Source organism: Macaca thibetana, chromosome 1, assembly GCF_024542745.1.
Source record: "Macaca thibetana thibetana isolate TM-01 chromosome 1, ASM2454274v1, whole genome shotgun sequence".
In the NCBI taxonomy this organism is placed as follows: Eukaryota; Metazoa; Chordata; class Mammalia; order Primates; family Cercopithecidae; genus Macaca; species Macaca thibetana.
The window spans coordinates 214697070-214709111 of record NC_065578.1 but is presented as its reverse complement, the minus strand read 5'-3'; the positions used below and the strand labels follow the sequence as shown (position 1 = coordinate 214709111).

The following is a 12042-nucleotide window of genomic DNA, read 5'->3' as shown; positions in this document are numbered from 1 at the left end:
TTTCTTTAGCTGTGGTCATTCTATGTTGACATATTAACATTTTTTTTCAAACACAGTTTATTGGACTTGATATTCCCAGTCCTGGTTTTATTAAACCAAAGGGTAGGCACTACTATCTTAGGCAGTCAAAACATTTTCAAAAACAAAATTTATATCTAGTCAACTAAAATTTTAAAACAGGAGACCTATTGTGGACCATATAAAAGTCCTTCCCAACTGCTAGGGTTAGTTTTCAAGAAATCTTTGTGACAGAATAATTCATAACTAAGGAATTAAGATCTTATGAAATTATACAGCTCACACCTGTGAACATGAACTTTAAGGCTTATAAACATTTTTATTTTTACGTAATAATAAAGCCCACAAAATTAAAAAGATTAACACATTTCAAGCATCTAACTTACAAATAATGCAAACTATTGATTTTAATTTATAAACCCTTGCTAACCAGAAATTTACCAGTCTATCCCTATGTACCATTTTTCAAGATACTTAATACTTTGTTTTTGTTTTGTGACAGATAACATGCCTATCAAGAAGTTTTGTTTTCTATACTTGTGACTACAACTCAGTGCTTTTCTGATTTTATTTTTAATCCAGGTTTCTAATTCCTGCCTTTCTGACTCCCTGTAATCCAAGAAACAGAATAACTTGGATATTTCAAAAGGGGGAAAAAAGTCTTTGTAGATATTTGTTCAACCTACCAGGTTGCTGTTTTAAAAACTAATATTCAGAATATCACATGTAATCCATAAATAGGTACAATTATTATGTATACATAATAATTAACTTTTTAAAAAAGTTCACACCACTTACCCATGAAGGTATGTGGCAGGATAGGTCTTAGCAAATTTGAAATAAATACTTTGCTCAAGTTGTTATGAGTAAAAAAGAAAAAAAAATTTTTTTTCCTTAGAGGGTTATGTCATTATAGATATGCTTATGGTAACTTCATGCCACAGCCTGTACCTTCAGGCCATTCCACATACCTCTCAACAATTTCCCTTCCCAACACAAGCAGGCAGGCCTAAGGCATGGTTAACCTTTTTATCTGCTTCTCGTAGCTTTATCAAGGTGTCTTGTAGCTTTATCAAGGTGTCACTGCAAAAGCCTCTACTTTTTCTCACTATTTAGTCCCAGGTGAATTTTTTTCCTCTTTTAAAATTATCACCAATCGAGACAACTTCCATTTTCAAACAAAAACATTTACTGAGCACCTACTATGTGCCAGATACTTTGCTAAGTGGCATATATGGATTATTTAACCCTCTAAATACATTTTAATTGGTTCTTATCACTCAATTGAAGAAACTGGTACTTCAAGATATTCAGTAACTTGCCCCAAGCAGAGACCTAGAAAGTGGAAGAGTAGGGAGTTTATCCAAGATAGTTCCACACAAGAATCTATGCATGGCATTATACACTTCTCAAGTTATGTATTTATTTTCTTAGGCATTTTCACTGCCACTATGAATGTTAAATATGTAATTCCTTCTACTTAGCATGTGATACCCAAATGTCACACTAGATGGCAACAAACATCAAGGAACTAAACAAAGTAACCATTTCATCGCTCAGTAAGTAGTAGGGTTTTAAATTAAAATATGTATGCCATCTGACTTTTTAATACACTCAGAAAGCAAAAATTCTAATGTGTTTTAACATACCTTCCAGATAAAAACTACTAGACTTGCAATACATTTTGTCCTTGCATTCATTATTACTAATTTACTGAAAATGCTATAGATTCCTAACGAACAATAGCGTTGCTTGCTCTCAGCTATTACATTTTTAAAAAAAATTAATTACAAAACTTCACATTAATAATAATTGACTTCCATTCAACAAACACTTATTGTTAATTAAGACGTAAATGGTCATGTGTGAAATACAATGATAGATGTCACAGACCTGATTTCAAGGTCTTCTGGTAGAGAAAGCTGTGTAAACAACTACCAAAATTATACACCACATCAACAGGAATATAGAGGAAAAAGAAGTTAATTCAAACAAGAAGGGGCTGGGGAAAACTTCTGGGAAGACTGCCACTGGAATTGAGCCTCATAGATGGAATAGATATTTCACAGATTAATACAAGGCAGAAAAATACACCTTGAGCAAATGAATGCAAATGGCCAAATGTAGGTCATGTTCTGGCCACAGTGAAGGTGGTACGAAAGAGCAGAGTGAAAGAGTAGAGAGTGAAAGAGAAGACGAGCCAAGTTGGAGTGGGGCCAGATTTGCCTTTTATTCTACTGCAAGAGGGGAGCTACCTAAACAGGGAGATTTATAACTCAGGAATTATAAATGTTATGAAAGCACTGTGAAAAGTATGCTGGAATTAGATGAAATTTGAGGGAAACCAATTAGAAAGCTAGTGTAACTGTCTGCATACTTGGTATAAGAATACGTGAAGTATACCACTGGGCACGGTGGCTCACACCTGTGATCCCAGCACTTTGGGGGGCCGAGGAGGGAGAATCAGTTGAGCTCAGGAGTGCAAGGCTGTAGTGAGATACGATCACACCACCAAGCCTTGGTGACAGAGTGAGACCCCGTCTCTGAAAAAAAAAAAGAGCATGTGAAGATGTGAAGACTTGAACCAGGGCAGTGGTGTAAGAATGAAAAGGTAGGCATAGTTAAATAGAAATTTGTCTCTGAAGAGACAGAGAGAGCGAGCTTGGGAACTGATGGAATGTCAAGAGCAAGCATAGCGAAGAACCAAGATGTTTTAAAGAATGCAAGCCAGGGCTGCGGTCAAGATGGTGCTGCCTTCGTTTGAAGACGATCACAGAGAAAATGGTAGAAGGAAAAGGAGTGGTAGATGGGAAGGCGGAGCCAATGAACAGTTTGGTTGTGTAGAGTTTCAGACGCCAGCAGTGTGTCATCCATAAAAAAGATCTAGTAGCTGTAAAACACTAGGGCTGGGGCTCAGGAGAGTAGTTAAAGCTAAAGGCATAATGTGGGCATGTTCACTGGTAATATTTGGCCACGTGAGGAGAAATGAATCCCAGGAAGTCAAGGCAACATGGGAGGAGGGCTGGGAACTAACTCTGAGGAACATCCACACTTCAGACTTGTGGAAAACAAGAAACAAGTTAAAAGAGACTTAAGAGTGGACAAGAATGGTACAATGTGGACCCATGAGAGTAATGTATCAGCTAAATCAAGGGAAAGAGATGGTATGTTATGACAGGAGAGTTAACAGGGTTCCAAATCTATAGAGTTTGAGTCCAGTGAGGATTGAGATGAGGTCACTGGGTTTGGCAATCAGGAAGTGACCAGTGATCATTAAGTGAGCACTTCAGCAACATGAAATCAGGCTACAGTTCGTTCAAAGCCTGGCTGCGATGTGCTCAGAAGTGAAAGGAAAACTACCAGGGTGGACAACTGTTGTGAGATGTCTGCCAGTGAAATGAGGAATGGACAGTAATAAACAGAGTGAAAGATGATCACAGCAAAGCTGCTTTTTGTTTACTTAAATGAAGGCTGTGGGCAGGATGAGAGGAAAAAACAGTGAAGAGGAAAGGATAAAGGACGCCAGAAAAATGTGATGACACAGAAGTGGGAGACATCAAAAATGGGGAGAAAGATGTTCATCTTGGGAAATAACAGGGCCAGAAAAGAAAGGAGAAATAAGGAGAGGAGGCATTCGAGGGATGAGAAGATGCTGAGGAGGCTCTTGTCAGTTGGTCCTTAGTCAAGTGTGAAGCAGGTCATCTGATGAAAGTCAGGTGCCAGCAGTGGAGTTGGAAGTGAGGAAAGTGGAGTTCCTGGCTGGAGCATATAAGGTTTTCAACTGCAGAGAAAAGAATTGTTCAATAGTACCTACAACCACTGAAGGTGACTAGGGTTACTCTTCAGTGGAATTCATTAAGTAGATTTTTTTTTAAGATGGAGTCTCACTCTGTTGCCAGACTGGAGTGCAGGGGCATGATCTCAGCTCACTGCAACCTCCGCCTCCCGGGTTTAAGCGATTCTCCTGCCTCAGCCTCCCGAGTAGCTGGGACCACAGGCACATGCCACCACACCCAGCTAATTTTTGGAATTTTAGTAGAGACGGGGTTTCACCATGTTGGCCAGGATGGTCTCGATCTCTTGACCTCGTGATCCGCCCACCTCAGCCTCCCAAAGTGCTGGGATTACAGGCATGAGCCACCGCGCCCAGCTATTAAGTGGCTTTCTTAAATGACTTCCTTCAGCAATGCTTGGGAGGCTCAAACTAGTCATCAAAAAAAAAAAAAAAAAAAAAAAAAAAAAAAAAAGGTGTGATTGGGCCTAATTTTCACTGGGTACTTTTGCTGGCAAAGTAGGTAAGCTGGAAAGATAAGAATAAAGGAATTGTAGAGTGCTAGTGAGAACTGAGTTGCAATTTCCTTCCTCAGTGGATATTTACTCAGTACCAATTTATTATGTGCTGAGATCTATGCAAGATGCTATGGATTTAATGGTGATCAGGATGGAGAAATTCCGTAACCAAGGGACTAGCGCAAACTGATTAACCATTGTTTAAGTTGTTACAGATAGCACTGAGCCAAAATTGCAAGTCATGTAGTCCAGGCATGTGCAATGGGAAAAAGCTTTAACCTCCTAATTGTTTTTATTTTATTTTACATTTTTGTTGAGTCCATAGTAGATGCATATATTTGTGGGGTACATGAGATGTTTAACCTCCTCATTGTGAATACCACCAGCCTGGCAGACTGGCTGCACCAGTATCACCTGGGGCTACTCAGAAATGCCTCTGAGACCAATCTTCCTGATCTTGCTGCAGAATGAGGAGACAGATTTGAGTGTGGCCTCTTACCTCCTTGCCAGTCAACTTGCAAGAAAGCCTTTTCTTTTCTTAAAAGCCAGGGCCATAGCATTGGCTTCTACGTGCATAGGGAAGCAAGCCCTTGGCTTGGTGACAATTTTAAAGTTTAACAGAGATTTCTCCAAGAACTTACTATAGAGCTACCATTCAACACAGCAATCCCATTCCTGGGTATATACCCAAAGGGATATATATCATTAAGCCAAAAAGATACATCAACTCAAATGTTCATCACTGCATTGTTCACAACAGCAAAGACATGGAGGCTGGGCATGGTGGCTCACACCTGTAATCCCAGCACTTTGGGAAGCTGAGGCGGGGGGATCACTTGACGTCAAGGGTTCAATACCAGCCTGGCCAACACGGCAAAACCTCGTCTTCACTAAAAATACAGAAATCAGCCTGGCGTGATGGTGCACACCTGTAATCCCAGCTACTCCGGAGGCTGAGACAGAAGAATCACTTGAATCCTGGAGGCGGAGGATACAGTTAACCAAGATCACTCCACTGCACTCTAGCTTGGGCGACAGAGCAAGATTTCGTCTCCAAAAAAAAAAAAAAAAAAAAAAAGACATGCAATCAATCCAGGTGCCCATCAATGGCAGACTGGATAAAGAAAACATGGTACATATATACCAGGGAATGTATACATCCATAAAAAAGAATGAAATCACGTGCTTTGCAGTGACATGGATGTAGCTGGAAGCCATAATCCTAAGCAAATTAATGCAGTAACAGAAAACCAAACACCATATGCTCTCATTTATAAATGGGAGCTAAACGTCGTGCACACACGGACATAAGCATGGGAGCAACAGACACTGCAGACAACTTAGGGTTGGAGAGAGGGGGGCATGGGCTGGAAAAGTACCTACTGGGCACTATGCTCAATACCTGGGTCCACCATGTAACAATCCTACACACGTACCCCTGTATCGAAAATAAAAGCTGAAATTTTTTTTAAAAAGTTTAATGAAGGATACGGACAAATAAGCAATAATAATACATTTTGATAAATGCTCTAATAAGTAGTGGTTCTCAAATGGGGGCAAATTTGCCCTCCAAAGGACATTTGGCAATGTCTGGAGACATTTTCGGTTGTCACAACTTGGGGGAGGAGGGTAAGTTACTGGAATTGAGCAGGTAGAGGCCAGGAATGCTTCTAAACATCCTACAATGTGCAGAACAGCATCCAAAACAAAGAGCTACGTAGCCCAAAATGTCAATAGCGCCAAGGTTGAAAACCCTGCTATAAAGGCGTATTAGGGGTACATCAAATCTAGGCAGGGGAGATCAGAGGTTTCCTAGAGGGAGTACCATGTGGGCTAAGACAGGTAAGGCTAGAGAAATATACAGGCAGTGGAGTGGAGAAGAATGTGTATGGCACATACAAAGACTCAGAGGCTAGAGACAGGATGGGATAATCAGCAGGGTTCTCACCACTACCACTATTTATTGAGAAAATATTTTGTGCCTGCCTGGGTTTGTATAAGATAACCAATATACATTTTAAAATGCAGTCCTCATTCACAATTCTACGAGTCACATATTTCTCCGTTTTACAGATGAGGAAGGACTGGGGCACGGAGAAGTTAAAGTAATTTGTCCAAGGTCACATAGCGAGTGAATGGTGGGGCCACAAGTTGAATCTAGGTCTGGCTAACTCTAGTAAGCCCATGTTCACTCCCTAAACGCTCCTGCCTTTGACGACAGCTGAGTGTACTGGGGGATAGGGTGTGAGAGGAGGAAAGCAGCAGCAGCCTTGGAGGACAAAAGGGAGCCACATTATGACAGACCACGGGCATGGGAAAGAATGTGGAGACTGTCTTGAAGGTAGTGAAAATTCACCGAAGGATTTTAAATCAGAGTCACATGATCAAATGTGTCTTTAAGAAAGATCGCTTCTGGCTGCAGTGTAGGGAGTGGAACGAAGGAGGGAGGCAAGCTAGGAAGAAGTGTAGTAGATAAATCCAGAGATTACTCAGCTTCCATAAGAAAAGTGTTAATGAGGGAAAGAATTCAAGAAAACGTTAGAAACTCAGATCTGTACATAGTGACTGGTTAAAAGTTACGGGTGAAGGACAGTGTGAAATCCAGTTTTCTGATCAGAGCATGTTAGTGGATAAACGTGCCATCCAGTAAGAGAATACAGAAGGGGCAGCAGATTTGGGAGAGTGAATATGTGAGTTCAGTTTGAGATTGTAAAATTTATATTTAAATGGGAAGAAAAGAAGACCAGCCTGGACACAACAGATAAAATGAGAGATAAAAAGAATGCTGAAGAACTAGAGGTGAAGATGAAGACATGGAGCAGATTTAACTTTGACAGGGAGGAAAGAAGAGGGAAGGCTCTAGTCAGAGAGTGTGGTTTCAGAGTTTGAGATCTTAGGGGCACTTCAGTTCATGCGGGAGGTTGGCGTAGAAGTAGGGGAGGTAGTAGAGTTAAGGAAGCTGAAGAGTATTAGTGTTTTGTGTATCAACAACATGGAAATTCAAACATTTAAGGATGACAAAAGAGACAGAATGAAGAGGAAAAGGGTCAGATGTTAAAACTTTTTAAAAAGGGGCCAGGCGCGGTGGCTCACGCCTGTAGTCCCAGCACTTTGGGAGGCCGAGGTGGGTGCATCACCTGAGCTCAGGAGTTCGAAACCAGCCTGGCCAACATGGTGAAACCTCGTCTCTACTAAAAATACAAAATTATCCGGGCATGGTGGTGCATGCCTGTAGTCCCAGCTACTTGGGAGGCTGAGGTGGGAGAATCGCTTGATCCCAGGAGACTGAGGTTACAGTGAGCCAAGATGGTGCCATTGCACTCCAGCCTGGGCTGGAATGAAACTCTGTCTCAAAAAAATGATAATAAAAATAAAACTAAAATAAAATAGAAAGGGTCAAAGAGCACCTTCTCGATTGAGAAATATTATTGATTAGGGAGAAGAGAGACAACACTGATTTCAAAGAGGAGTGTGATATGGTTTGGATACCTGTCCGCTCCAAATCTCTCGTGTTGAAATGTGACTTCCAGTGTTGGAGGTGGGGCCTGGTGGGAGGTGTTTGGGTTATGGGGGTGGATCCATCATGAATGGCTTGGTGCCCTATTAGTTATCCTGAGGTCTGATGGTTAGAAAGAGCCTGGCCCCTCTCCTCTGCGCTCAGTCCTGCTCCCTTGTGAGGCTTGCTCCCCTCTGCCTGCTGTCAGAGTGAAAGCTTCCTGAGGCCTTACCAGAAGCATATGTTGGTCCCATGCTTCGTATGCAGCCTGCACAACATGAGCCAAAATAAACCACTTACTTCTCTTTACAAATTACCCAGTTTCCACTCTTTCTTCATAGCAATGCAAAACAGATTAACACAGAGTGGTAGCTTAATTTCAAAGAGGAATAGGACCTGAGAGTAAGTGTCAAAACAAAGCCCTGGAAATGGCAGTCGGGAGTGAAGTAACTGCGGTTTCCTCCATCACATTCACATGAGATGACTTGACTGACACAAGGGCATTCGTGGAAGGTTTTGAAAGTCATGATATCGAGGGACAGCTAGAGCTCAGAACAAATGAAGAAACAGGAGAGTTTGAGGAAACAATATGGTGGGGAGTTTGGTTATAACTGAACCTAAGTTTCAGAAGGCATGAGGGTCAAATGGGAAGAGTTATGGATGAACTGTATAAAGACAAATGGACATAGCAATGGCTGACAAGAGGCTTAATGCAGAATTGAATAGCCCTAATTTTGTTTTAACTTCTATTTCAGGTTCGGGGGTACATGTGAAGGTTTGTTATATAGGTAAACTCATGTCACAGGGGTTTGTTACACAGATTATTTTATCACCCAGGTATTAAGCCCAGTACCCAGTAGTGATCTCTTCTGCTCCTCTCCCTCCCCCAACCCTATATCTTCAAGGAGATGCCACTATCTGTGGTTTCCTACTTTGTGCTCCTAAGTTCTTATCATTTAGCTCCCACTTATCAGTAAGAATATGTAGTATTTGGCTTTCTGTCCCTGCATTAGTTTGCTAAGAATAATTGCTTCTGGCTCCATGCATGTTCCTGCAAAAGATCTGATCTCATTCTTTTTACGGCTACATACTATTCCATGGTGTCTATGTTCCATATTTTCTTTATATAATCTGTCAGTGATGAACATTTAGATTGATTCCATCAATTTAGGATTGATTCCGTCAATTTAGGTTGATTTCATCAATTCCATTGTTTACATTTGCTATTGTGAAGGTTGCTGCAATCAACATTCACGTGCATGTGTCTTTGTGGCAGAATGATTTCTATTCCTCTGGGCATATACTCAGTAATGTAGCCCTAACATTTTAATGAAACACTGAGATTAGTATATGGTTTAGACCAGTGCTATCCAACAAAACTTTTCATGATAATGAAAATGCTCTATATCTGCACTGTCCAATATTCGCTACATGTGGCCATTAAGAACTTGAATTGTATGCTAGTGTGTCTAGGGAAAATACATGCAACTTTAACGGATTACAGTGTGGCCCCCAAATACAGTAATGAATCAACAGTAACCTCCTATTCTTCAAACTGCCTTTAACACCATCTGATCACTAAGTATAAACTGTTATTCTCCTTAGGTATGTTTGAGTTACCTTACAGTAAGTCCAGACTCAAAGATGCTACTAAGACCAGGCGTGGTAGCTCACGCCTGTAATCTCAGCACTTTGGGAGGACGAGGTGGGCAGATCACCTGAGCTCATGAGTTCGAGACCAGCCTGGCTAACATAGTGAAACTCCATCTCGGCTAAAAATACAAAAATTAGCTGGGCATGATGGCCCATGCCTGTAATCCCAGTTACGTGGGAGGCTGAGGCAGGAGAATCACTTGAACCCAGGAGGCAGAGGTTGCTGTGAACGGAAATCATGCTATTGCACTCCAGCCTGGGCAACAAGGCAAGACTCCATCTCCAAAAAAAAAAAAAAAAGAAAGAAAGAAATGCTACTAAATATGTACATATTATTATCTTTGGTGTATTTGGATTTTCTCAAAACTTACCAATTATTGAGGAAAAACATTTGTCTTTAATCATATATGAACATAAATAAACTAATGCCTGGGTGTTAAGATTTTTGCAGCATTGCAAATTATCAGCAAATAAAAAGATTAAGCATATAGGTCTCTCAAAGTATTATACTGTACTACATTCTCTGAACAGTGATACAACAGTATTTGCAGAGGAATAAGAATTCTCCAAATAGCAAATTTGTTTAATTCAGAAAAGTCAACATTAACAGATTGATAATTCACTTTGTGTGTTTGAAAAACAGAGTTTAGTTACAGAAGAATAACCAAATAAATACTCAGAAGAAAAAAGAAAAAAAAAAGACGCTTTTATTTGCATCTTATTAGACTTGCCTTGGTTTTTTCAAAATTGGCTTCCTCAGATATTTGCAAAACTTGTTTCACCTGTTCATAAGCACTTGCTTCTCTTTGCTGCGTATCTGCCAAGCTGCTCCTTACGGAAACTAGTGCAGACATCAGGTCATCTCTTTCTCTGTCAGCACAAAAAGAACGTTCAGAACAAGAAATGATCAAATGATCATGTCTTCATAAGTCAGGGAGGAAAAGGCATTAATATGTATTAGAAGAGCCAGAGTAGGCCGGCTGAGCACATATTAAATAAAGCACACCCCAGAGAAAGACCCTCTGTCCTCACTTGGCGAGCGGCAGGCAGAGCAGCCGGAAAGGCCAAGAGCCTTCGTGGCAGGACTGCATCTGTGTGGGACAATCATCTATTGTGGAGATAGCTGCAGGGGAAAGCCCAGAAAAGAGCAAATTAGTTTTTTAAACGTTGGGGGGAGGCTCCCTTAAATTTGTACGTTTTACTAGTTTCAAAAGGTTTGGCCATTATAAGACATAGAATGCTGTCTGTGGTCTGATGTCTTTCATTTTTTTTATTATTATACTTTAAGTTCTAGGGTACATGTGCATAACGTGCAGGTTTGTTACATATGTATACTTGTGCCATGTTGGTGTGCTGCACCCATCAACTCGTCAGCACCCATCAACTCGTCCTTTACATCAGGTATAACTCCCAATGCAATCCCTCCCCCCTCCCCGCTCCCCATAATAGGCCCCGGTGTGTGATGTTCCCCTTCCTGAGTCCAAGTGATCTCACTGTTCATTTCCCACCTATGAGTGAGAACATGTGGTGTTTGGTTTTCTGTTCTTGCGATAGTTTGCTGAGAATGATGGTTTCCAGCTGCATCCATGTCCCTACAAAGGACACAAACTCATCCTTTTTCATGGCTGCATAGTATTCCATGGTGTATATGTGCCACATTTTCTTAATCCAGTCTGTCACTGATGGACATCTGGGTTGATTCCAAGTCTTTGCTATTGTGAATAGGGAGTCTTTATAGCATTCTTGCCATTTTAATGAAAAACCAAGAAAAGTAAATACCTCTCTTCCAATATTTGGTGGTTTACAGTTTGCTTCTGTTTAATGCTAAATATGTGTGACAGAATTCATCAGAATGAATAAATGTTGACCTGGAAAAAAAAAAAAAGAAAACTTCCAGGGAGATAATTCACCCCAACTTCCTGATAGTGGTGACTTCTCGGGAGAAAAAAAAGAGGTAATAAATGGGTAGACTAGGGTTTTGTTGTGGGTGCTCTCCTCTGCACTGTAGGCCATTTCACAACATTTCTGACTTCACCTTTTGGTTAATAGTAGTGCCCTTCTCCCCAGTTGTGACAAGCAAAACTGTTTTCAGAAATTTTCCAGTGTCTCTGTGGCAGGGGAGAAAAATTGCTTGTAGTAGAGAACCACTAGAATAGACTGTCTTTAGCATCAGTTCTCAAAAGGAAACAGGAGTGGTGGAGGGTATCAGAAGAGAGATATGAAATAAAATTATAAAACGTATTGAAGCACTATTCACAATAGCAAAGACTGGAACCAACCAAATGCCCATCAATGAGAGACTAGATAAAGAAAATGTGGCCCATATACACCATGGAATACTATGCAGCCATAAAAAAGGATGAGTTCATGTCCTTTGCAGGGCATGGATGAAGCTGGAAACCATCACTCTCAGCAAACTAACACAGGAACAGAAAACCAAACACCACATGTTCTCACTCATAAGTGGGAGTTGAACAACGAGAACACATGGACACAGGGAGGGGAATATCACACACCAGGGCCTGTTGGGGGGTGGGGGCTGGGGGAGGGATAGCATTAGGAGAAATACCTAATGTAGATGATGG

The 12042-nt window shown here is 40.9% G+C and overlaps 1 protein-coding gene across 12 annotated transcripts in view; it reads right to left on the bottom strand.

Moving 5' to 3' along the window:
• Positions 1-12042, bottom strand: part of SDCCAG8 (SHH signaling and ciliogenesis regulator SDCCAG8) — a 248663-nt gene that overhangs the window by 178029 nt on the left and 58592 nt on the right. For 10 of the 12 annotated variants that reach the window (XR_007721686.1, XR_007721687.1, XM_050771396.1 and 7 more), the window contains exon 9: positions 10189-10327. Coding sequence is in view for 10 of the 12 variants with exons in the window: in XM_050771396.1 (XP_050627353.1) it covers positions 10189-10327 (139 nt within the window). In the remaining 2 variants the exon portion in view is untranslated. Of the gene's footprint in view, positions 1-10188; positions 10328-10489; positions 10581-11236; positions 11283-12042 lie in introns of those variants that run through there. The other 2 variants (XM_050771453.1, XM_050771444.1) reach the window with 2 other exon arrangements.